At 47.2% G+C, this 27,070-nt stretch overlaps 2 protein-coding genes across 2 annotated transcripts in view; both read right to left on the bottom strand.

Moving 5' to 3' along the window:
• LOC143923924 (sterol 26-hydroxylase, mitochondrial-like) overlaps nucleotides 1-4,707 on the bottom strand; it is a 51,727-nt gene extending 47,020 nt beyond the window's left edge. Inside the window, exon 1 of the mRNA XM_077447869.1 lies at nucleotides 4,389-4,707. Within this exon, the coding sequence (XP_077303995.1) occupies nucleotides 4,389-4,676 (288 nt within the window). The 5' untranslated portion in view covers nucleotides 4,677-4,707. The remainder of the gene's footprint in view (nucleotides 1-4,388) is intronic.
• Nucleotides 4,708-15,260: 10,553 nt separating this feature from the next.
• Nucleotides 15,261-27,070, bottom strand: part of LOC143923922 (sterol 26-hydroxylase, mitochondrial-like) — a gene marked incomplete in the record, with an annotated part of 17,900 nt that continues 6,090 nt past the window's right edge. The window contains 4 exon segments of the mRNA XM_077447868.1: nucleotides 15,261-15,995; nucleotides 17,905-18,105; nucleotides 20,576-20,657; nucleotides 26,038-26,204. Of these exon segments, the coding sequence (XP_077303994.1) occupies nucleotides 15,873-15,995; nucleotides 17,905-18,105; nucleotides 20,576-20,657; nucleotides 26,038-26,204 (573 nt within the window).

Raw genomic sequence — 27,070 nt, 5'->3', positions numbered from 1 at the left:
GTCCTCCTCCACTCCCCCTCCATGCTCCTTCGCTTCCTCCATGTCCTCCTCCGCTCCCCTCCATGCTCCTGCTGTCCCCCTCCATGTCCTCCTCCGCTCCCCCTCAATGCTCCTGATGTCCCGCTTCATGTCCTCTTCCACTCCCCCTCCACACTCCTGCTGTCCCCCTCCATGTCGCCCCTCCATGCTCCTGATGTCCCCCTCCGCTCCCCCTCCACACTCCTGATGTCCCCATCCATGTCCTCCTCCGCTCCCCCTCCACGCTCCTGATGTCCCCCTCCATGTCTTCCCCCGCTCCCCCTCCATGCTCCTGCTGTCCCCCTCCATGTCCTTCTCTGCTCCCCCTCCATGCTCCTGCTGTCCCCCTCCATGTCCTTCTCTGCTCCCCCTCCATGCTCCTGATGTCCCCCTCCACGCTCCTGATGTCCCCCTCCATGTCTTCCTCCGCTCCCCCTCCACGCTCCTGATGTCCCCCTCCATGTCCTGCTCTGCTCCCCCTCCACGCTCCTGATGTCCCCCTCCACGTCTTCCTCCGCTCCCCCTCCACGCTCCTGATGTCCCCCTCCATGCTCCTGATGTCCCCCTCCATGTCCTCCTCCGCTCCCCCTCCACGCTCCTGATGTCCCCCTCCATGTCCTCCTCCGCTCCCCCTCCACGCTCCTGATGTCCCCCTCCATGTCCTCCTCCACTCTCCCTCCATGCTCCTTCTGTCCCCCTCAATGTCCTCCTCAGCTCCCCCTCCACGCTCCTGATGTCCCCCTCCATGCTCCTGCTGTCCCTCTCTATGGCCTCCTCTGCTCCCCCTCCACGCTCCTGCTGTCCCTCTCTATGGCCTCCTCCGCTCCCCCTCCACGCTCCTGATGTCCCCTCCATGTCCTCCTCCACACTCTTGCTGTCCCCCTCCATGCTCCTGATGTCCCCCTCCGCTCCCCCTCCACACTCCTGATGACCCCCTCCATGTCCTCCTCCGCTCCCCCTCCATGCTCCTGATGTCCCCCTCCATATCCTCCTCCGCTCCCCCTCCATGCTCCTGATGCCCCCTCCATGTCTTCCTCCGCTCCCCCTCCACGCTCCTGATGTCCCCCTCCATGTCTTCCTCCGCTCCCCCTCCATGCTCCTGCTGTCCCCCTCCATGTCCTCCTCCGCTCCCCCTCCACGCTCCTGATGTCCCCATCCATGTCCTCCTCCACTCTCCCTCAATGGCTCCTTCTGTCCCCCTCAATGTCCTCCTCCGCTCCCCCTCCACGCTCCTGATGTCCCCCTCCATGCTCCTGCTGTCCCTCTCTATGGCCTCCTCCGCTCCCCCTCCCCGCTCCTGATGTCCCCCTCCATGCTCCTGCTGTCCCTCTCTATGGCCTCCTCCGCTCCCCCTCCACGTTCCTGATGTCCCCTCCATGTCCTCCTCCACACTCTTGCTGTCCCCCTCCATGCTCCTGATGTCCCCCTCCGCTCCCCCTCCACACTCCTGATGTCCCCCTCCATGTCCTCCTCCGCTCCCCCTCCATGCTCCTGCTGTCCCCCTCCATGTCCTCCTCCGCTCCCCCTCCACGCTCCTGATGTCCCCCTCCATGTCCTCCTCCACTCTCCCTCAATGCTCCTTCTGTCCCCCTCAATGTCCTCCTCTGCTCCCCCTCCACGCTCCTGATGTCCCCCTCCATGCTCCTGATGTCCCTCTCTATGGCCTCCTCCGCTCCCCCTCCACGCTCCTGATGTCCCCCTCCATGCTCCTGCTGTCCCTCTCTATGGCCTCCTCCGCTCCCCCTCCACGTTCCTGATGTCCCCTCCATGTCCTCCTCCACACTCTTGCTGTCCCCCTCCATGCTCCTGATGTCCCCCTCCGCTCCCCCTCCACACTCCTGATGTCCCCCTCCATGTCCTCCTCTGCTCCCCCTCCACGCTCCTGATGTCCCCCTCCATGCTCCTGCTGTCCCTCTCTATGGCCTCCTCCGCTCCCCCTCCATGCTCCTGATGTCCCCCTCCATGCTCCTGCTGTCCCTCTCTATGGCCTCCTCCGCTCCCCCTCCACGTTCCTGATGTCCCCTCCATGTCCTCCTCCACACTCTTGCTGTCCCCCTCCATGCTCCTGATGTCCCCCTCCGCTCCCCCTCCACACTCCTGATGTCCCCCACCATGTCCTCCTCCGCTCCCCCTCCATGCTCCTGATGCCCCCTCCATGTCTTCCTCCGCTCCCCCTCCACGCTCCTGATGTCCCCCTCCATGTCCTGCTCCGCTCCCCCTCCACGCTCCTGCTGTCCCCCTCCATGTCCTCCTCCGCTCCCCCTGTCCCCCTCCATGTCCTCCTCCGCTCCCCCTCCATGCTCCTGCTGTCCCCCTCCATGTCCTCCTCCGCTCCCACACCACGCTCCTGATGTCCCCCTACATGTCCTGCTCCGCTCCCACTCCACGCTCCTGATGTCCCCCTCCATGTCTTCCTCCGCTCCCCCTCCACGCTCCTGCTGTCCCCCTCCACGCTCCTGCTGTCCTCCTCCATGTCCTCCTCCGCTCCCCCTCCATGTCCTCCTTCGCTCCCCCTCCACGCTCCTGATGTCCTCCTCCATGTCCTCCTCCACGCTCCTGCTGTCCCTCTCTATGTCCTCCTCCGCTCCCCCTCCACGCTCCTGTTTTCCCCCTCCATGCTCCTGATGTCCCCCTCCGCTCCCCCTCCACACTCCTGATGTTCCCCCTCCATGTCCTCCTCCGCTCCCCCTCCATGCTCCTGATGTCCCCCCTCGATATCCTCCTCTGCTCCCCCTCGCGCTCCTGATGTTTCCCTCGGTGCTCCTCCCCCTCCATGTTCCTGCTGCCCCCTCCCATGTCTTCCTCCGTGCTCCTCCATGTCCTCCTCGGTTCCCCCTGCCCCAGATCTTTCAGGATGGAGAGTGGAGGAAGGAGCCGGTAAATGACAGGTGGCCCAAACTCCGATTGGCCCAAACCCGCAGGAAGCGGTCATGTGATAGCCGACCACCGGCCCAATCAGCTGCAGCTTAGGAATTTCTGGCTTTGCCATCGCACATAATGAAGGGGCTGATGGTGACATCATTGACCTCATTGGTCAGGGACATTGATATTCAGCCTGAACCTTACTTGGCATCTTCTCCACTCGGAACAACTTTCCGGCTTTCAACTGGAGAATTTTACTTAAGCCCGCCATATATTCGGCAGGTTTAGCCAGTACTGTCCATATTTCAATCTGTCTCTGGGTAGGCTGGTTTTACTGGAGTTGATGCATCCAGTGCTTTGCTTAGCTAAATTTATGTAACATTTTTATCCGCATGTCTTATAATATACCAATGTTGAGATTCTTACTTTTAAGCTGAATTCCAAGCACAAAAACTTTCATTTAACCCCTTGCCGACCGCCACACTGCCGCTATACATCGGCACAATGGCAGCGGTGGGCAAATGGGTGTATCTGTACGACCTCTTTAATTGGTGGGGCTAGCGGGTGCATGCGCCCGCTACATACAGGGTAATCGTTCCCGCGGGACCGGCGGACTCTATGTCTGCCGGCCTCCCACCGGTTGTGTCACAGAGCGGGAGAATGGGGAAGTGCCTATGTAAACAAGGCATTTCACTGTTCTGCCTTGTGACATGGCAGTGATCACTGTCTTGCCACTTGTAGCCCATCCCCCACCCCACAGTTAGGATCACACTTAACCCCTTGATCGCCCCCTAGTGTTTAACCCCTTCCCTGCCAGTGTCATTTACATAGTAATCAGTGCATTTTTATAGCACTGATCGCTGTATGAATGACAATGGTCCCAAAAAAGCGTCAAAAGCATCCAATATGTCCACCGTAACGTCACAGTCATGATGATTAAAAATAAAAATAAAAAGATTTAGATTGCCGCCATTACTAATAATAAAATAAAAAAGAATAATAAAAATGCCATAATACTATCTCCTATTTTGTAGATGCTATAACTTTTGCGCAAACCAATCAATATACTCTTATTGCAATTTTTTTTTTTTACCAAGAATATGTAGAAGAATACAGATCGGCCTAAACTGAGGAAAAAAAATCGTTTTTTTTATATATATTTTTGGGGGATATTTATTTTAGCAAAAAGTTTTAAAAAATTGCCTTTTTTACAAAATTGTCGCTCTTTTTTTGTTGATAGCGCAAAAAATAAAAACCGCAGAGCTCTATTTGTGGGGGAAAAAAAAAAGGACATAAATTTTGTTTGGGTGCAACTTCGCAATTGTCAGTTAAAACGACACAGTGCCGAATCGCAAAAAGTGCTCTGGTCAGGAAGAGGGTAAAATCCTTCTGGGGCTGAAGGGGTTAATGAATGGATTTTTGCCCTGTGTGGCCAGGTTCAGCATTGAGTACTCCCTCTCGTGGCTGAATTAGGAATTACTAGGAGCTCTAGTAGCCGCTATACTTACAGACAACTCATGCGTATGGAACAGGTATCCTCTGATGAAGTACCAGTAGAGGTTGGCGAGTACAGAAGGCCCAGGTAAGTCTTCAAAGGTTTTAAATTTTTTGGCCCCCTCTAATACTGCGGCTGCTGCAGCTTCCGTTGCTGCTTTGTGCTGCATCCGCCCAACCCTGGAGGTCTGCAGCAAGAGACGGGCCCGGGCCCCGGGGAACTGGAGAGAGATGGTCCTTAATCCGAGAGCATTCATGGCTGCGGGGACTATTGTGTACATCAGTGTTGTTTTTTCTGTCATATAAGGACGACGGGTAACACCCACTTATTAACTTCTCTAGCGCTGGAGAGAAATCCGACTATACAGAGAAACCAAAAACCAGAAGAAGAAGAAAAAAAAAAGTAATTCCGCCCAGTTTTCGCAATTTGGCATTGAGACGAGAAATAATTTGTACAAATTGTACATGTGATAAAACCTATAGCAGCTTATCCTTGACTCATCACACAACTAGGGCTGCAACTAACGATTATTTTCATAATCGATTAGTTGGCCGATTATTGTTTCAATTAATCGGTTAATAACCTTAAAAAAAAAAAAAGCGTGGTGTATAATTTAGTTAATATGTAAAGTTTAAAAAAAAGGCAATTTATTCTTAAATATCTCTATATGCAGTGGTGAATATAAATAACCAACTATATGGTTAGGGAGCAAAATATCTAATCCACTCTGAGAATAACAGACAGAAGAGATATACTGTATATATTAGAGGGGATATACTGTATATACCATTAGAGGAGAGATATACTGTATATACCATTAGAGGATATATAGTGTATATACTATTAGAGGAGATATACTGTATATACTATTAGAGGATATATACTGCATATACTATTAGAGGAGAGATATACTATTAAAGGGTCAATCTGGTAAATATCATCAGACTCTAACTTTAACCCCATTTTGTTACTGGCCGATTAATCGATTATGAAAATAGTAATCGATTAATTTCATAATCAATTAATTGTCGATTGATCGATTGATCGATTAGTTGTTTCAGCCCTACACACATCTCTAGTATATGACCCCTTTGTACAGTATTATGAAATAAAGAAACAACTTTAAATACTATAGGACAGGAAATTCTCATAAATTAATTACAAAATTAATTTAAAAGGAAAGTATTTTGACACCCTAAGGTCCGGTTCACACTGAGGCAGCGCGACTGCCTCAGGCGACCTGGACGCAACCGCTGCGGCGACTTGCAAAACGACTTCTGTATAGAAGTCAATGCAAGTCGCCTCCAAAGTCGTACAGGAACCTTTTTTCTAAGTCGGAGCGACTTGTGTCACTCCGATTAGAACGGTTCCATTGTACAGCACGGGACGCTACTTGTCAGGCGTCTAAGTCGCCTGACAAGTCGTCCCAGTGTGAACCGATACTTAACCTCAGCGATTCCAGGGAGATGGAATAGACGAGTGATATCAGTTGGCTGTACAACCCAGATTGGATGGGGAACCAATGCAGCCCCCTAGGATCAGAGAATCTAGCAGGTGTCATCAACCATGTCCTCAGGGCCCACTAACAGGCCAGGTTTTATGTATTACCTTGGGGAGATGCAGACTAGAATACTGCAATCACTAAGCAGCAAATGATATCACCTGTTATTAGATTGCAAGCTCTTCTGAGCAGGGCCCTCTTAATCCTCTTGTATTTTATTGTAACTGTATTGTCTCCTTTTTATATTGTAAAGCGCTGCGTAAATTGCTGGCGCTATATAAATCCTGAATAATAATAATGTATTTCAGTTATCTTGCAAACCTGGCCTGTTAGTGGGCCCCGAGGACAGGGTTGATGACCACTGGCCTTGTGCATTATAAAAAAAAAAAAAAAAAAAGAGGAGTACATACTCACAAAGTAAAAAGGTAGTGAGCACACTGCATGTCAACCAAGGAACTGAAGCATCTACCATGCGATGGAACTCTTCTGGTTCAACTGGATGTCATAAAAAAGCAGCCGACTAGTTTCAGGGGACATGCCCCCTTCTTCAGAACAAAACTGAGTTTTGCTGTGAGGAAGGTGGCATGTCCCCCGAAACACAACAGCTGCTATTATGAGATCCAGTTGAACCAGAAGAGTTCCATCGCAGGGTAGATGCTTCGGTTCCTTGGTTGACATGCAATGCTCTCACTACCTTTTTACTTTGTGAGTATGTACTTTAGTAAGTATTTTTATTTTTTTTATCCTTCAATAGAGTACATACTCACAAAGTAAAAAGGTGTTGTAAAAAGATTGGATGTGGAACCAATGCAGACCCCTAGGATCAGAGAATCTAGCAGCTATTTAAGCAAAAGGGTACAAACTTGCATTATCCAAAGCACTTTATTGAAAGAAAAAAAAAAAAAAAAAAAAAAAGTAAGGAGTACATACTCACAAAAGTAAAAAGGTAGTGAGAGCATTGCATGTCAACCAAGGAACCGAAGCATCTACCATGCAATGGAACTCTTCTGGTTCAACTGGGTGTCATAATAGCAGCTGATGTGTTTCAGAGAACAGGTCACCTTCTTGAGAGCAAAACTGAAGAAGGGGGCATGTCCCCTGAAACTAGTCAGCTGTTATTATGACATCCAGTTAAACCAGAAGAGTTCTATCACATTAGAATCTTTGGTTGACATACAATGCTGTCATTACCTCCTTCAATAAAGTGCTGTAGATAATGCACTAGGCGTTTGTACCCTTTTTTTTTTGTTTTGTTTTTTAAATAAGTTATATGGATTGTGAAAGGTTTAGAACCTTTGGGTTTCTACTGGTGTCTGTGACCACACTGGGTAAATTAAACATCTCCATTTGTACTGGTGACCATTTACTCTAGGACTGAAAATGATGGGAAATCCAAGGGGTCTTATGATAAATGTTAACATGCAAGATCACCCAACTTTCACAAAAGATTTTTCTAACTGGATTCAGCATTATGGCCACTAGATGGTGCTGAGGAGGAGAATATTTATTTCCTATGATATCGGTAAGGCCAGTAGATGGCACTGACTATTATAGAAAATAAGTATGCTCCTCAGCACTATAGTGTGGCTATAATGTAGTATTTTCTGCATTCGTACCTTCAAATTGCAGAGACTATAGCCAGATAACATTTGATTTTGCCCCATTCGCACAGACTGAATTTACATGTATTTTTTGATGGATAAACAGCTATGCAGATTTTTTTTTTTCCCCATACATAAACCCCAAACTGTGTTACTGGCAGAAACAGCAGGGGAAAAAATAAAAGGGACAAAAAGCCTGAAAAAAGGGAAGTTAATGCAGTTACCAAATGCTCTGCCCTCCCCCTCCCGCTCCCCCATATAATAGAGATTTATTTAGTTCAAGGTTTAAATAGCCCAATCAATTTATGCAGCACTTTACATATTGAATATATATATTTTGCCTTGAAAAAGTATTCATACCCCTTGAAACTTTCCACATTTTGTCATGTTACAACCAAAAACTTAAATATATTTTATTGGGATTTTATGTGATCGACCAACACAAAGTGGCACATAATTGTGAAGTGGAAGGAAAATGGTAAATGGTTTTCAAAATTGTTTACAAATAAATATGTGAAAAGTGTGGGGGTGCATTTGTATTCAGTCCCCCTTAACTCTGATACCCCTAACTAAAATATAGTGGAACCAATTGCCTTCAGAAGTCACCTAATTAGTAAAGAGAGTCCACCTGTGTGTAATTTAATCTCAGTATAAATATATCTGTTCTGTAAAGCCCTCAGAGGTTTGTTAGAGAACCTTAGTGCACAAACAGCATCATGAAGGCCAAGGAACACACCAGACAGGTCAAGGATAAAGTTGTGGGAACATTTAATGCAGGTTTAGCTTATAAAAAAAATATCCCAAGCTTTAAACAACATCTCATGGAGCTCGGTTTGATCCATCATCCGAAAATGGAAAGAGTATGGCACAACTGCAAACCTACCAAGACATGGCCGTCCACCTAAACTGACCGGCCGGGCATGGAGAGCATTCATCAGAGTAGCAGCCAAGAGGTCCATGGTGACTCTGGAGGAGCTGCAGAGATCCACAGCTCAGGTGGGAGAATCTGTCCACAGGACAACTATTAGTCGTGCTCTCCACAAATCTGCCCTTTATGGAAGAGTGGCAAGAAGAAAGACATTGCTGAAAGAAAGCCATAAGAAGTCCAGTTTGCAGTTTGCAAGAAGCCATGTGGAGGACACAGCAACCGTGGGGAAGAAGGTGCTCTGGTCAGACGAGACCAGAATTGAACTTTTTGGCCTAAAAGCAAAACGCTATGTGTGGGGAAAACTAACACTGCACATCACCATCCCCACCGTGAAACATGGTGGTGGCAGCATCACATTGTGGGATGCTTTTCTTCAACAGGGTAATATTAGAAGAAAACCTGTTGCAAAAGACTTGAGACTGGGGTGGAGGTTCACCTTCCAGCAGGACAGCAGAATGGTCTAGATCAGTGGTTTTCAACCTGAGGTCGGGACCCCCTTGGGGGTCGATTGATGATTTTCCAGGGGTCACCGAATCCCGGGCTGTTCCTGAAGCCCGCGTGGCTCTCCCAACCTTTTCGGCGGCCGCCCAACAGGGCTGTCCCTGGACCCCGCAGCCACCCACTCAGTTCACGGCATGGCTGGGGGGGCAGAGACTAGAGGTCAGCTGATGCCATTAAATGTCCCCACTACAGTTTTCAGATCAGCAGATGACCTCGATCAAGAGCACCTAAATTAGCTGATCAGAACTGCCCCCAGCACTGCCACTCATCCCATTCCCCCCCACCAAGGAGTAAGAGAAGGTATAAAAATAGAGAATACATGGAAGGGAGAGGAAAAGAGGGGGGGGGGGGAACAAAGAAAAAGGGGAGAGAAAAAACAAGAAAGACAGCTAGAGAGAGAGGGATGGGGGGGGGGGGACAAGAAATTAGGATAGGGAGAGATACAAGGAAAAGAAAAAAAGAGCGATACATCCTAAAATGTACGATAAAGCCCCATACACACTATCAGATTTTCTGCTGATTTTTGTCTTCAGATTTACCAAAACCATGTATTGCAAGGAACTGCCTGATTGCATACAATTTGAAACGCCTAAGGTTTGACCTCATATTATATGGTTTTGGTAAATCTGAAGGAAAAAAAAAAAAACAGCAGAAAATCTGATAGTGTGTATGGGGCTTTATTACTGTACAATTGGGAGGGACTCAGGCAGCGCTAAATGTCTGCGGGTTAGGAGTGCAAATTACTTGCCTTGGGTGCTGACAACCCATGCTACGAAAATAAATTTTTCTGTAAGGGGTCCCCACAACTTGGGAAATTTTATCAAGGGGTCACGGCACTAGAAAGATTGAGAACCACTGGTTTAGATCAAAGCGTATTCATTTGTTAGAATGACCCAGTCAAAGTCCTGACCTAAATCCTAATGAGAATCTGTGGCAAGACTTGAAAATTGCTGTTCACAGACGCTCTCCATCCAATCTGACAGAGCTTGAGATATATTGAAAAGAAGAATGGGCAAAAATCTCACTCTCTAGATGTGCAAAGCTGGTAGAGACATCCCCAAAAAAAAAATTCCAGCTGTAAAATTGCAGCAAAAAGTGGTTCTAAAAAGTATTGACTCAAATGCACACCACACTTTTCACATATACATTTGTAAACAAATTGGGAAAAGCATTTATCATTTTGCGTCCACTTCACAATTATGTGCCACTTTGTGTTGGTCTATCACATAAAATCACAATAAAATACCATTTATGTTTTTGGTTGTAACATGACAACATGTGGGAAATTTCAAGGTGTATGAATACCTTTTCAAGGCACTGTACATACACATACCAGGGCCAAATTAGACAGGAGCCAATTAACCTCCCAGCATGTCCTTGGAATGTTGGAAGAAACCGGAGAAAACCCACGTAGGCACAGAGGGAGAACATACAAACTCCAGATAGGTAGTGTTGGTTGGGATTTGAACCAATGACTCTAGAGCCGCTAGGCAAAAAAGTGCAGAGATGAAGCAATATGGACAGGTTTGTAGTGCTCCCTCCATAGATACAGCAGAGGAGAGACGTAGCCACACAGGCACAGGAAATGTGTCATTTGCATACCAGGCAAAAATTAAGCAAAAAGGAAGCTTGGAAAAACAAAAAACAAAAAACAAAAAAAAAAAAAACACAGGAATGAATCCATCCAAACAAGGACTAGTATGCTGAAATATATTACATTTTTGGTTTTGAGCTTAGATACACATTAAAGCGGGATTGCACTGTGGAAAAAAAATATTAAAAGCCAGCAGCTACAAGCGTTGCGGCTTCACTTCCCAGTTCCCTACTGCGCATGTGCGAGTCGCGCAGCGCAATAGGAGTTGTCCGCGCTGTCTCTGGGACCAGGGCGTTTCCCAGCAGACAGCTCGCAGGGACAGGAAGAAGCATAGACTCCCGTGGGAGTCTATGCCTGGAAGTCGGTGTAAATACCTGTCTTTGACAGGTATCTGCACCCCCCTGAAAGGTGCCAATTGTGACACCGGAGGGGGGGGAGGGATCCGATCAGCGGAAGTTCCACTTTAGGGTGGAACCCCTCTTTAAGTCATGCATCAATCTGCAAAGAGGAACAAACTACAAAGAGGAACAGGACAGTTGGGATCTATGGTAGTGCATACAGACACATCACAAGCATGCAAGAACCACAATATTGTCTACATATTCTCTTCTTACTGTCATTGGCTCGCCAATAAAGAAAAGCTAGCAGTGATGGAACTAAAGGACCACTTTTCTCCACACTCTTTTTAAAACTCAAATTTTAGTTTTTCGTGAAGGTTGGCAGGATGAATTTACAACAGCTTCTTTCATCTCCTGGGCACTTTGGTAATGAGATATGCCCACTGGAATTTCCTTTTTCAACTGACAGGTTCTCCGTAATGCAGAGTGAAGACTATTTTTTTTGTCAGGGTGGGGAATACATATGGCAGCAGTGAAATCAGGTGGCTCAACACTCTGCAAGTAGTGATGGGCTCAGGTGTGTCCGGATCGAGCCCGACAGGAAGCAGTCGCTGCACATCGCCAATCATAGGCGGCGAGGCATTTCCTGACTGGCAGCTGCACGTACACACACTGCCTATGATTGGCGGTGTGCAGTGCCGGCTTCCTGGTGGGTTAGATCCAAACAAGCCCGAGCCCATTATTATCTGGGAGATGTTTGATGATGATGATGATGATGATGATGATGATGATGATGATGATGATGATGATGATGGTGGAGTGCTTCAACCTAGCAGCACTGCACACCCTGAGCCCACCCAGTTGTGTGACATTAGTGAATTAATATTCACTATTGTCTTCCTGGTTCTCCTCCCAACCAATCAGGAAGCAGGTCCTGAGACCCGATTGGCCAAGAGGAGAAGCGATTGTATTGGCCGCCAAGGAGGAGGAGACACCAGGGAAGCTGCCATGAAGCAGAGGAGGAGGAGATGCAGGGAGAAGCTGTCATGAAGCAGAGGAGGAGACGCAGGGTGAAGCCGACGATGAGGAAGCTCTGCCCGCAACTTAGATGAGATAAGTGAGGGGCTGGTGGCCTTACGATTGTGTCTATATTTCCCCATCTTTCCCACTGGCAGACAGAGCTATAATGTTAATGTGCATGGGGTGATTAGGGTGTGCCCAGGCACATCCGGTACACCCTGTGCGCATGTGTAAAGGGACCCTAAAAGTGCAGCCCAAGTACAGACACCACTGCTTTTACTATTGTTATACAGAATACCCTCCTTAGTGTTCCTCACTGGAACTAGTTTTACTTTTTTACTACTGCCTTCCCAAAACCAACATTCACCTGACATGCAAAATCCATCAGTCACACAAAAAAAAATAAAAAAATAAAAAAATAAAAAATAAAAATAAAAAAAAGGGTCACTCTTTATAGGAGAGTGGGATGACAGTTTCCTATTCTCTCTCACACACACACACACACACACACACACACACACACACACACACACACACACACACACACACACCTTCTACAGCAAAGTGAAATTCGTTTCAGAAAGGCACACGAGTTTCTTTATTTTTATTTTTTTTAAGAGCAGGAGCCCTAGGCGGTTTGCTCTTCAGGGCTTTAAGGGTTTACAGATTTTTATAATGGAGCAAATTGTGCGTTAAACGCTCCACACAGTGACTGACAAACGTGCAGTAGCCCCTACCCATTAAAGCGGGAGTCCGCCGGGACTCCGCGTTTTTTTTTTTTTTTTTTTTAAAAGCCAGCAGCTACAAATACTGCAGCTGCTGACTTTTAAAATAGTGACACTTACCTGTCCAGCGCGCCCGCGATGTCGGCACCTGAAGCCGATCTTTAGATCGTCTTGTCGGGTGCTGGCGCCGCCATCTTGGGTATGGGAATCAGGAAATGGAGCCTTTCGGCTTCATTTCCCGGTTCCCTACTGCGCATGCGCGAATCGCGCTGCGCAATAAGGATGGTCCCCGCTGCCTCTGGGATCTGTGTGTTTCCCAGCAGGCAGCGGGGCACTTGCGGAAAGGGGCGTAATCTACGCCCCTTTCCACAGAGAGCTATCCTGGAAGTGGGTGCAGAATACCTGCACCCCCCTCCCCCCTGAAAGGTGCCAATTGTGGCGCCGGAGGGGGGGAGGGTTCCGATGAGCGGAGGTCCACTTTAGGGTGGACCTCCGCTTTAATTTCTGAACTTATTTTTTGGCTTGTTTGTATGTATGGATTGCATGGGTTGTTACCGACATGTGAAGAACATTTCATGCTAATAGTGTATGTATATATATATATATATATATATATATATATATATATATATATATATATATATTTTTTTTTTTTTTTTTTTTTTTTTTTTCAAAAAAAATAAATAAAAAAGGTTCACCATTCTTGCTATATAATGTAGAACATACATAAAAGCATCAATTTTTTAAAGATATATGTAGTGCTGGTATTTTTGCCTTCTAATACTATGTAATGCTAAACAATGGCTAATGCTATAAATTGGTATTTGGCTCCCTCTAGTGGTATAAATGTGAAATAGACTTTGTTTATTTTCTCATTTGAAGAGCATAGTGAAAGCCTAAGAGGAAGTGACTTATTTACTTTGCAAAAGGACTCACCTACCCAGAGTGCCCACTCACTTACCCATGAACACTGAGTGGCTAAACTGCATGCTGGGTAGGTAATAAAAGGCACCATTTTCAGTCTCTTTCTGCTGGGACGCGTGGCCTGCCTATGGGGATCTGCGTGTGGGCGTTCAGAAGAGCGCGGCCTATCTCATGCGGAGCGGAGCAGCAACTAAAGAAAGAGCCTCACCACTGTGTGCTGGAGAAGCGGTGTGATCCGACCGGAAGATCCAGAGTATCTAGTGGAGCCAGACGGAAGTCCCGGTTGTCTTGTGGAGCGGTGCAGCATTGTGAAGCTGACTGGCAGCAGGACAGAGACCGTGTGAGTGGAGGCATCCATCCATCTAGGCCTGGTGTGGTGAGAAGGCGGTTGCCCAGAAGTTAAATACTGCATTTCACACAATTAGACTAACCTTACAGCATTGCTGGGACTTGTAGCCCCAAGCAGCAGTTCTTCTAAGTTGACTGACACTTACATAGGCCTCAAGGCCTGATTTCATTGCCAAGTGACTGCCGCTGGAAGTACATTCCCAGAGAAGGAGTTCACACACATATTGCTGATCGAAGTTACTGTTTCATATTATTCTACACTACTTTATTGGTTGGAAGCCCTGTGGATTATAAGTACTGCAGTATAAATGGCTAGCTGAAGAAAAGAAGACAAGAGACACTATCCTTTACTGTAAGGCCTTGTAGTGTTACCATTACTTTCTGTAAACTGTAGGGGGGAGTATTGAGTAATTATACTGCCTATAATCAGTGATTCTCAACTAGGGTTCCTCCAGGAGGTTGCTAGGGGTTCCTTCAGCATTGGGCCATTTCTGCCTCTTAGATAAGTTCCCACTGACACCATTGATCTTTTTAGCTCTCTGTAAGGAGGTAATTCTTCCCAATGAATAATAAATAGAAATGGTGCTGCGCTTCTGCCATGAAGATGAAAGCTCTTCACGGCAGAAGCGCAGCACCATTTCTATTTATTATTTATGCACTTTTTATGAGATTTGGTTTGGCTCATACGGTGCAGCATTTGCTTTACGTGTTTATTTCACCTAATACTCCTATTAGCGCAGGAGCCACAATCATAAAATTCTTCCCAATGACCACAAGTGTAAGGACCATTCCTCTCATTGACCATCACACTAATGTATCATGAGTTGTAGATTTCTAATTTTTAGCAGGGGTTCCCCCGAGACTGGAGAACTATTTCAAGGGCTTACTCTGTGTTGAAAAGGTTGAGAAAGGTTGGCCTATATTATCCTGTTCAAATACTGTGTGGGACATTTTCAATCTTGCGGTGTCTACACAGTGAGCTGGAAGTGCCCAGTGTTGAGATTGTATTGGCTGAGCATTAGTTCCACTTAGAGACGTGCCTGCAGGGGCAATTCAGTTAACCCTTGTGTGATAGTCATTCGCAACCAATTGTTTCATTATTGTGTCAGAATTGTGTGACATTACGGTTTATAAGCCGAATGCTCAAAACAGTTCCAGTAAACTTATACTTTGGTTTAACAGTTTATTGTGAGGTCTGTTCGTTTACCAGATAGGTGTAGCAGTGTATGCCCAGGTGACAACACAGGTACTGTTACACAGCTGGGTCAAGCGGGTTGAGCCAAATCATTGGGGGTGGAAATAACAGTACAGGCCCAATTAATTATTAGCTGCTCCTTCGGGGGTAAGTGCTACATATACAACATAAAGAAGCACTAAAACATAAATTAGAAGTCGATTTATGATGTTAAGGAGTCAATAATACATTTTATTTATTTATTACAGGCACTTATTTACTGTATATATACACACACACATATAGGTCATTGTTTCAGAAATAGGTTAAAGCTCATCTCCAGACCCCTTGACGTGGGAGTGGAGGATTGGGTTAATAAGAGTGGTGCTTTTGCTCTCCCTTAGACTAAATGAGCAGCCAACACCCAAACCCCCCCCAATTCCCTAGGAATCTTCTGTGGCCCACCTGTTGGGTTATACTTTGGCACCACCTGGTATGGCCTCTCCTTCCCCCTACTACAATAATGGTCACTTACAGCGAGGAGCAGCCCCACCAACAAAAGATGAAGCTCGACTTTTCTACAGAAGTTAAAGTTTGCATCTCTGGGAGAAACCAACAAAGAGTTGGTTTCTTTATAGGGATGATATACTATAACTTTTAGTAAACACATACATTCTGGGTTATTGTAATGTTTACCATTAGGGAACTTCATATTTTCATGACTATAATACAGATCTGAATTGGCGTTCTGCCCTCTAGTGGCCCGTTTGTAGGTTTTGTCAGAACAAGTGCCGGGATTACAGGAGGAGTCACACTGAGGGTCATTTGGTTTCAGTTAGTAGACTAAGCAGATTTCCTCTCTAAGAACCTCAGGTTTATGGGCCGGTTTGCAGATAGGACGATACGAGCAATTGTTTTGACATCTCCCAGTTTGGGATCAGGTTTAACCTCAAACATCCGGATTATCTGTAAGAGAGGAAACCAAGAGGTTAAAAAGGGGGATTTCAGCTTATTTTAGAATCTCTACAAATAATATAATGATGACCAAACCATATTTTTATAATCTATGTTTAAGCCCAACTCTGGGCTCCCCTCTTCTACTGGAGGCCTTTTGTTGCATCACATTATTTTTTTATGCTTACGTTTTTCGGAGGTCTTCAAACCAGTCATGTGATGCTCAGGGTCATCCTAGGATGCTCTACTGGTGGTGGGTGGTCACACAGCGAGTGTGTGTATGTGTGTGTGTGGGGTTAGTCCAGAGTGCCCTGCACTCACAGTATGTCCTCAATCTTCTATTTTGAATGACATGAGGACTGACGACATCTAGTGGCCCAACTGAATTACTGAGCACCAGTGAGGAGGTGAGTGAGTATTACAACTGCTTTTTTTTTATTTTCACCGCCACTGGGGGACTTTTTGAAACAAAAGAACGCTTATTGTTGGGCATTAAGATTATTAGGGCTCATTTACATTTGTGTTAGCCCTCTCAAAAGGGGCACTATGTACCTCTTAGTCATTCACATAGAGTTGGGGCAGTATGTGGGTGACCCATTATTGTTAGGGAGGGCTTCCAGATTCTGATAAGCCCCTTGCCCGCAGCTTCTAACCCCCCCCCCCCCCCCCAAAACCACAGGGCTAGGGTTGTGGGTATGAGGCCCCTTAACTTGCAACAGCAAGGTATCCCCCATGTTGAGGGTATGTGCCCTGGTATCACTCAAGGAAGATGGGCGCACGAGTGAATAAGGGAGTGACTTCACTGGTCAAGGACTCGGAGTAGCTGCCCCCTTGCTGCCGTTCTTAACCACCACCAATAGTGGGAAGTTGTCACGTATAATCCAGTGGCTGCCTGTCCATAAGGATTCCAACAGATTTTTTTTTTCTTGTTGAAGCAAGCGATTAGAACCAAAGGTTTTACAAGGCTTAAAAAAAGGGTGGGCACTGCGCCCTGAGCCCACCCAGTTGTGTGACAATAGTGAATGAATATTTGCTATTGTCACACTGATTCTCCTCCCGGCCAATCCTGAGACCCGTCACCCGATTGGCTGAAAGTACAGGAGATCCTATAGGATACCGAGGAGGAGGAGGAGGGAGGAGACGCACGGCAGAAGCCACCGTGATGCATAGGAGGAGGAGAATCGATGGAAGCCACCACCGCACGTAGAAGCGCTGCCTGCCCTCCATCTAGATGGGGTAAGTGCGGGGCTGGATGACCAACCGTGCGTAAGGGGAGTTTGCGGCTGACACGTCCGACCGTGTGAGGGGTGGCAGGGGTTGCCGGCCAGCCGACCAGGGGGGTAGCTGTTTGTATCCCCCCCCCCCCCCCCAGAGAAAAAAAAAAAAACACACCAGCCTCCACTGGTATAATCCTAGTAATATTGTTATCTGCTGAACAGGTAACCGTTTGGGCATTCATCTGAACACCCAAAGTTCGGGACTGAACATTAAAGCCCATCTCTGGGCACTGTATGGTTAAATGTTTGTTCTTGTCTAGGGGAGAGGACAAGGTAGATATACTTACCCAATGGTCCCAGCACAGGATCGGTCATGCACCCCCTGGCTCCAGCGGTCTTGAGTTCAGGACTGTTCCTGAAAATCAAGCCCAGAGCAGGCTCTATAGACCAGGAACAACCCACCACTGGACCGCGGGGAGCACCATTTTCCTGGGAAACAAAGGATCGGGTGAGTGTAAGCTTTCACCTCACCCCTAGACGAAATGAGTAGTTGACTCTGATGGAATGGGGGCGCCCAACGCCATCGGTGGATCTATCTTGTAGACTTTTTATGTGTCAATAAAATACCCCGCATGAGGCTCTTGCTTGCTATCCTCTCCCTCCATGAAGATCCCGCTTTTGCTCCCTTTTCTTTGCACACTTACCCGTGAAAGTGCCAGATGCATCTCCAGCTCAGCAATCCTCTTGCCCGCACAGGCTCGCACCCCATAGCCAAAAGGAATGGAACCGAACGGGTGGTGGGTCATCCCTTCGTCTCGTAGCCACCGCTGAGCACAAAACTTCCCTGGATCTGGGAATTGGGTTTCATCCCTGGAGATGGCGTAATGGTTTAAGACGAAGAGAGTCTGGAAGTATAAGAAGAGACATAACTAGCGCTCCTTTTCTGTATACACTTCTACACACTAATAGTATCAAACACCCACAGATACAACCGGAGCAGCTGCTACTGACCCCCGACTCATATCCTCTACTTCTCACTTCACCAACCGAACCTGGATCCTAGTTCTCTCCTCAATGTGAGATACACTATTATGCTTTTTGTAGCGCTCACTCCAATAAGGACAGCTGGTGTATGTTCCTGGCTCTTTTTTCTCTGTCTAGCAGCAGCCAGGCACACAGAAACGTCTGGCTCAAGAAATAGTCTAGGGGTTTCCATTTACAAGTTTATTGCAGATCAACTTGTATGGAGATTAGGGAGCAAAACACTTCACAAAGCTTTGAGGACACTATCCCCCTTAGCAGCAGCTTCTTAACACAGTCCTTCAAGTGTGAGGACATGACGTGGGCAGAACTGGTACATCATTTGCAATGTTCCATGCCAGGAAAGCCTTAAACTGAGCATGCAGTGGTTAACACAGCAGAGTCATGAGGTTCCTCTCTCCCTAGGTCTGTACCCACTGAGCCACCTCGGCTTGGATTTCTCCCTCAGACTCAAGCAGGAAGACCTCTCTGTAGCACTTCCAGATAAGGTTCTCAACAGCACCCCTCTTTGGCCCCCAAGAGACTTGTAGCATGATAAGCTAAGCACAGCTGGGACCTTGATGAGCTAGGCAGGATCTGGAGCAGAGTGACCAGGGAGGGCTGGCAGGCCTTCTGGATGGGAACGTCTCCTCTTGGAAAAAGGACCCTGCTTTCCCAGGCTCCAGACTATTGATGCAGTCCCCAACCACCATCTGGGCACACCTCTCCAGAGATTGGCTGGGGGCTACATAAATATTCAAATTGCAAATCTGACTCTCCCACCCACTATGTTCTGGAAACTTTAAAAAAAAAAAAAAAATTTGTTTACATCCCTGCCCGAGGTCCATTCCGAGGTAAGAACTTTCTGTTATGGATCTGGAGGAAGTACACAGTGGACCACGAGTGTGGTGACTTGTGTCAGTGCAATCTACAAGCCCCTTGCCATGGTGGCAGATGGGCCTTTTAGTCTTCCCATTCCCTGTGAATGAATCTGTAAAATGGATGACTCCGCTGTATGGGTGGAGCCATGCACAACCGTACCAAATTCAAACATATACTGGATGCTCCCGAAAGAGGCACCCCATAGTTCAGGGAAGTGTGTATGAGGAAGGTGGTGGTGTGGGGGTTAGGGAACATGACCATGGCTCTTTAAGGTGAACTTTGTCTTTATGCCCAATTCCAATGCCATTGTTACCCTTCCCCTCCCCTTGCCCTGCAGCCCTCCACACACCTATGTTTTTATCATTTTTTGGCATACATACCTTAGATCCAGACATATTCAGCCTGGCGACCTGAAGAGAGGGGTCCCGTCTGCTGCATACAGGGCCGCCAGTAAGGGGGGGGGGGACCACTGGACCTCCTATACGGGGCCCTGGCCCCATCAGTTCAGCAGGAGGGCCCAGGCAGCAGGGGGAATTGGATAGTGTACAGGAAGGGGTGATTACAGGAAGCGATCACCTGTATGACTGTCCTTGCAGCATCTGAAAGCCAGCTTCTCTTTCTCCCACCAGCTTTCAGCTGCTGCAGGGAGAGCTATATAGGGGATTAGTTCCTGTAATTGCCCAAAACCGCGCGACAAACACACCCTTCTGCCACTATCAAACTCCCCCTATTGCCCCTCTGTGTGCCATTTCCCCACTGCTCTTCTGTTTTCCCCTCCTCTCAGCTTGTAACTAAACTACTACTACTTGGATACCAAGAGGTGCTGGGATTTTGATGTGAGGGCATACAAAGTAATGGGAGGACCAAAAACATTCGGAGAGCTCACTGGCTCAGGTTAGGCTACTCACAACAGACAGGACTACCCTCCAGTGGATACCTAGCCGGTTATTAGCAAAAAACATGCACCGATCACAGGCCAAATGATAAAAAACAGTCAGGATTCATTGATTGGTTTACACAAAAAATAAAAAAATAAATAAAAAATAAAGCAGTTTGGGGGCCATAAAACACTACCTTGCTATCCTAATTGCACATACAGATGCTAAATCACCCATTCCAGCAATTAATTTCCCTAAAAAGATTCACTCAGCAAAGCTCAATTTTAAGTCTTATTTTAACTGGAGCCCCGAAGAAGCAGGATGGTTTTCCGACCCCGAAACGCATTAGCGCTTTTTTTTTTTTTTTTTTTTTTAACTGCAAACCAATAAATTATTTGAACTCTTAGGTTTTGTTCTGGCCCACCTTCCATTGGTGTATGTTTTTTCCATTATAGAATCATGTCAGATACTGCAGACAACAATCCTATTACATATAACTGATGGATTATATAGAACTCACACACACCGGGGACATTTCTGCAGTTGCGGTGTGTTCTGGGTATTTTTATGGTTTATGAATTATTCCGGCACTCACCCTCTTGGGGAATTTGAAACCTTCAATGATCACCTCTTTGTCAGTGATGATTCTTGCGTTAGTCGGAACAACAGGATACATCCTGCGCATAGGAGGAAGAGAAGTGTCAATGGTACCAGTAGAAGCTGCACGGTGGGTAGGACAGGGATTAAAGGGGTACATTTCTCCATGTTTTATCCCTTTAAAAATGCTGAAAGTACAAAAAAAAAAAAAAAAAAATACCCGCCAATCTGCCAGAAATCAAGAGAGCCCCTGACTTCCTGCAGTAAGCGGACACCACTGCCTCTAATGCAAGTTCCAAGCAGTGTTATCTCACGTGGTTGTATGTTTTTCACTGTCGGACAGCAAAACACCTCCCCCATTCACCTAATCTCCATAACATTGGGGGAGGTGTTCTGTAGTGCCACAAGGCAGAAATGGGCAGGGATGAGAATGCTGCAGAGGCAGCATTGCCAGATCAAAGAGGAAATGGTAGCTCACTTGATTTTTGGCTGATCAACTGGAATTTTTCTGTACTTGCTGCATTTTTAGGGTGCCCATACACTATACCATTGGTCTCCAAACTGTGGCTCAGTGGCCAGATGCGGCCCTTTGCTTGTTTTTTTTTTATCCAGCCCTTGAGACACGGCTTAATCCACTCATACCAACAGTGGGGCATAATCCCCCCACTGGCACCAATGAAGGGACACAATTCCTGCCAATTACACCAACAATGGAGCACTATTCCCCCCCAATGACACCAATGATGGGGGCACAATTCCTCCCAGTGACACAATTTCTCCCAATGACACCAATGATGGGGCACGATTACTCCCACTGAAACAAACTATAGGGCATTATTTTTTCCCCACTGATGTGGGGGTCTTTTCTACTCCCAATGGCCACAGTTTGCTGCAACCCCCCCAAAGATTTAAGGACAGTAAACTAGCTATTTGTTTAGAAGAAGGGCACAGTACAGGGTGGGCAGGAGGGCACAGTACAGACTGAGCAGGAGTGCACAGTACAGAGGGGTTAAAAGGACAAAATACAGGGTGGGCAGGAGGACACAGCACAGGGCGGGCAGGAGGGCACAGTCCAGGGGGTTAAAAAGGACCAAGTACAGGGTGGGCAGGAGGGCATAGCACAAGGAAAGCAGCAGGGCACAGTGCAGAGGGGTTAAAAGGACAAAGTGCAGAATGGACAAGAGGGCACAGCACAGAAGGGCACAGCCTGGGGGGGGGGGGGGGGGGGTTAAAAAGGACAAAGTACAGAATGGGCAGGAGGGCACAGTCCAGGGGGGTTAAAAAAGGACAAAGTACAGGGTGGTCAGGAGGGCACAGTCCAAGGGGTTAAAAAGGACAAAGTACAGGGTGGTCAGGAGGGCACAATCCAAGGGGTTAAAAAGGACAAAGTACAGGGTGGTCAGGAGGGCACAGTCCAAGGGCTTAAAAAGGACAAAGTACAGGGTGGTCAGGAGGGAACAGTCCAGGGGGGGGGTTAAAAAAGGACAAAATACAGGGTGGGCAGAGCACAGGGCGGGCAGGAGGGCACAGTCCGGGGGGGTTTAAAGAACGACAAAGTACAGGGTGGACAGGAGGGCACAGTACAGAGGGGTTAAAAGAACAAAGCAAAGGGCAGGCAGAAGGGCACAGGGCGGGCAGGATGGTACATTACAGGGGGCAGGAGGCCACAGAATACATTTTACTTTAGATATACCGAAACTATGTAATAGGAGGACAAACCTAAACAATCCATTTGAATAATTTCCAATCAAGCAGGCCCTTGTACTACATAACTGATGGTAGATCTAAAAGATTTTTTTTTTTTTTTTTTTTTTTTTACACAGGTATAAATTGTATATATTTTTTAAATGAACTTCCAGCTCAGAATCAGCAGTAGACAGAAAATGTACAAAAGTATAAAACAAAATAATGGAGACAACATATGGTAAGGGGATAAACAAACAACTCACTACGACAATCACATCTGCCAGAGGAATCTCGTACAGATAATTGCCAATTAGTGGTATTTGTTATCTATAGGATCCGAACCACTTGGGTGTTTAAAAAGGAATGTATAGAGCATTTATACTGGGAGTTTAATTAGAAGCAATGATGCCGTCATTTTATGCGACTTTCATATGGATTGTTCTTCCATATTTCTAATAATATATTTAATAGAATGTTTTCAAAGTATTACAATGTGTTTATATTTATTTATATCTGGCTGATCTCTCTTCCAGGTAAAAAAAAAAATATATAGGGCAGATTCATGCTACTATGCTGCAACAACAAGTGGTAAAGTGCGAGTAAGAAGGCCCAGTCATCCTATTGCATTGGCTATAGTGCGTGGTAACATAAGTGCAACACATGTACTTGCATTGGTGCGATTCAGCGCTATTTATTCTGAATGGCATCCCAATGCTTCTTGTTGAATGTTAGAGCATTAATGCGAGTTGCAGCTTGCTAACATTTTTTTGGTGCATTTTGGTGTCCCATTAGAAGATTTCCCCCCCATTCGCATTCTGGTGGCAACCAGAAGGGCCCCTTTACACCCCTGCACACATTACCACAATGGCCCGGAGGTGCTTTTTATTTTGAGTGGCACCCCAGTGCAATAGGGGGGAGGAGCAGAGCTGCCAAGTCATTACTTGAAGGGGTGGAACAGGATCAGCTGAGCTGCTCAGTCACTGCAGGAAGGGGGAACTGAGCAGCCTGATCACTGCTTGGAGGGCAGAGCTAAGCTTCTTTGTCACTGCTAAAAACGGAGGAGGGGGCAGGATGAGCTGAGCTTCCAATCATTGCTTAGCAGGGAGGAGCAGGGTTGAGCCAAAGAGTCACTGCTGGGAGGAGAAACTGAGCAGCCAAGTCACTGCTTGCAGAGCTAAGCATCTGATTCACTACTAAAAAGGGGGGGCGCAGATGACATCTGTTCTCTTTTACGTCTGTAAAAAACATATTGATGCCAGTGCTGGATTTCCCAATAGGCACTGTAGGCAGTGGTGGCCCGGTGTCCTATCACATAGTGTCCCCCCATCAGATAGTGCACGCTGTGTACTGCGCATGCGCAGTACACACAGATTACGAAAATATCCGAAGATGAACGGTGCCTGCGCCGTGAGTTCAGGTTCTAGCCCCACCATCCAAGTGGACAGAGTTAGAATAAAAAGAGGCGAGTGCAGCGAGGCCATGAACGAAGCGTGGAGAGCGAAGCGAGCCCGCGAGGGGCCCTCTAATATTTGCAGCCCTATGTCCACTTAGATGGTGGGGCCAGCACCTCGACTCACGGAGATTTTCCTTCTGCTCCGTACTGCGCAAGCGCTGCACCTGTGCAGTACGGGGCGGACACTATCCAATGGACGGATGATATATGGAAGAACACCGGCACAGAAGCCCCACCCCCCCAATCGGTCAGTCAATCCCCACTTATCCAACCTCGCTCCCAGCTGTCTCAGTTCCCCAAAGTCTCCTCCCTCCTCCTCCTGGTGGCCAATCTAATCAGATCTCCTTTCTGTCAATCGGGTGAGGGGTCTTATGACCTGCTTCCTGACTGGCCGGAAGAACAATCAGTGTTACAATAGCAAATATTCATTTGCTATTGTCACACAACGGTGGGCCGATCCTTTTTTGAAGCCTATTAGAGCCTCTGTCTCTAATCCTGTGCTTCAAACACCGCCCCCCCCCCCCCCATTGTAATCCATGCGCCCGGCATGTAGATCAAGGGGGCAAACGCATGGATAGGGGGGCTGTGCCCATAATGGAAGGGCTGCCACTGGCCTACAGGCACCCTTCCTAGAGGTTCACCTGTCTGTAAATGGCTGGATCTAGGGGGGTACTGGGGTGGGCTGCACCCCCCCCAGATTTCAGTTGTGCGCCGCCCCCCCCCCCGCCCCGGCTGGATCCTCCATAAAAATTGTAGCCATGCCCACTGCAAGACCAGAGCTGGGTGGAGGTGTGGGCTTTCTGTGCTCTCCCTGCTCCTCTCAGTGGATTGCTCCTCCATACAGCGGATTACATAGGATCCTCTTAGATCAGACGGCACGTGGCTCCGCTTTACTCCGCACCTCCTCTACTTCTGTATAATTGGAGGAGGGAGGGGTGTTTGTGCTAAGAAGGGAAGGGTAATGGGAGGGGGGGGGCATAGGTGTTAGAGGGAGAATTAGGGGAGATTTGGGGGCGGGGGCAGGATTTTGTGCTGGGAAGGGTGATTTTGAGGGGGTTGTGCCAAGAGCACAGATTTGAAGGGATTTGTGCTGGGGGGGTGGATTCATACTAGGAGGGGGATTTGGGGGTTGGATGTGTGCTGGAAGGGGGGATTTGAGGGAGAATTTGTACTACAAAGGGGGATCTGTAGGGAGAGGATTTGTACTAGGAGGGAGAACTTATATTATAAGCAGGGATTTGGGGGGAGGATTTAAACTACGAAGGGGGATTTGGAAGGAAATAGAATGAGTGGAAGAAGGGGTGATTTGTGCCTAATTGGGGGGGGGGGTGGGATTTAAGATGGGATTGGGGGGGCAAACGATATATGCTAAGATGGGGAATTTTTGCATTTTTGTTACACACAGGCTGGATGCACTTCTTAACCGGGGAGGGGTTTATTACTCAGAAAGTGATGTACATTCTTACATGGAGGAGTCATATACAACACATCTCCCTCTAAGTATCATGCTGCTGCTTCCAGTCCCACACACACCGTGACTCACTTCCTGGTGCAGCCCCTCCCCCAGCATGCATCAGGAGAAGAGGGTTAAGGGTCACAGTGATTCTGCATAAACATTACATAAATCCGGCCCTAATTGTTGCACTTCAGTTTAAATCAGTAAACCAGACTCCAAAAACGTAATACATTTCAGCCTACAAATCATTAGAGTGGTGACTGCATTCGTTTTCCTTTTTTCCCCCCCTCTGTTTTCACCTTGTGATCTGCCCAGTAACGCACCTCCCGTATTGGAGCGCCCCCACTCTGATTGAACGAGCAACAGAGGCACCTTTGAACAGTGGCATTGTCAATCTGGGGGGGGGGGGTGTTAGATGTACTAGCAGATTTAGCAACATGAAAGAACCTGAAGCCAAAATTCCAGCAGACAGTTTTTTTTTTTCTTTTGGGATGAAGGTTTTACACAAATATATAATAGCTGATCATTGTAAGCACCCCTGCCAGTGTTAAATAGTGTCTCTCAAATCTGTAACTGCTACATCTGCAAGACAGCAGACTTGCTGGCTGGATCAGCAGATGAAATTAAAAGGTTTGAAAGCCTAAAAACAAAGCTAATGCAGCCATCACATCTAAGAATTAAACATTTTAGGTTTAATACGGCTTCAAATGCATCGCAGCTTTGCACCTGACTTTGCAAAAGGTTTTAATATCCAGCACAAAGTTTCCTTGTATAGAAGTAGCAAAGTTAGGAGAACTGACAAAGCTGTAAGACTTTTTATAATAAAGGGTATGTTGGTTGTCAGTGTACCCGCCCCTGGACTCACCGCAGGGTCTCTTTGATTACCGCCCTCAGCAGGGGCATGTGGGTGATGTCGTCTGCGGTGGGTATCCGATCTAAAGGAACTGCCTTAATGACCTCCTGGTGCAGGGTCTCCTGGAGCTGTGGGTCTTTTGCCAGATGATAGAGAGACCAGGTTAATGTGTTGGAGGTCTGCAAAAAGGATAGAAGAAAAAAAAAAAGAAGTTATATGCCCCTTTCTAGAAAATGTACCGGTATGTATCAACAAAATCGGTCTACATTCTGATGCAGTGCATGAGGGCTTGACGCCTAAAGATTCCCATACCTGGGGGAAGTGACTGATGAAAGGGAATTCCTCATCTTTTTTTTTAGGTTTGTCAGCTATACAGGCACTTCCTAATTTAAAGTGATCTCCTGTGCTTTTTTTGTTGTTTACTGAGCTCAGTAGCTCAACCCAAAAAATTGGAGCGTGCAAAATCTGGTGCAGCCCTGCTTAGAAACCAATCATTTTCCAGGTTTTATTGTCAAAGCTTAAAAGGGGTTGTAAACCCTTTTGTTTTTTCACCTGCATCCTATGCATTAAGGTTTAAAAACACCCGGCAGTGACCGCCCCCTGTTTTCCTTGCCTTAGCCCTGGAATTTCCCACGGTGAAGATGCGCTCTATATCTGCCCGGGGTTCTCGGCTCTTGACTGGATAGATTGATGGCAGCGCAGCGATTGGCTCCTGCCAATCAAATCCAATCAAAAGCCGGGGCCAAGTCCTACATTCAGAGTCTATGGATGCCGAATGCTGGACTCGGGAGCACGCCCGCAAGGTAACACCCCCCCCCCCCCCCCCGAGAAAGTGATTCTCCTAAGGCAGTGATGGCGAACCTTGGCACCCCAGATGTTTTGGAACTACATTTCCCATGATGCTCATGCACTTTTCAGTGTGGTTGAGCATCATGGGAAATGTAGTTCCAAAACATCTGGGGTGCCAAGGTTCGCCATTTCCCATGATGCTCATGCACTTTTCAGTGTGGTTGAGCATCATGGGAAATGTAGTTCCAAAACATCT

The sequence above is a fragment of the Lithobates pipiens genome, unplaced genomic scaffold (assembly GCF_037356315.1).
Source record: "Lithobates pipiens isolate NorthernLeopardFrog02 unplaced genomic scaffold, aLitPip1_a1.2 Scaffold_22, whole genome shotgun sequence".
NCBI lineage: Eukaryota > Metazoa > Chordata > Amphibia > Anura > Ranidae > Lithobates > Lithobates pipiens.
This window is presented reverse-complemented; position numbering and strand designations above follow the sequence as displayed.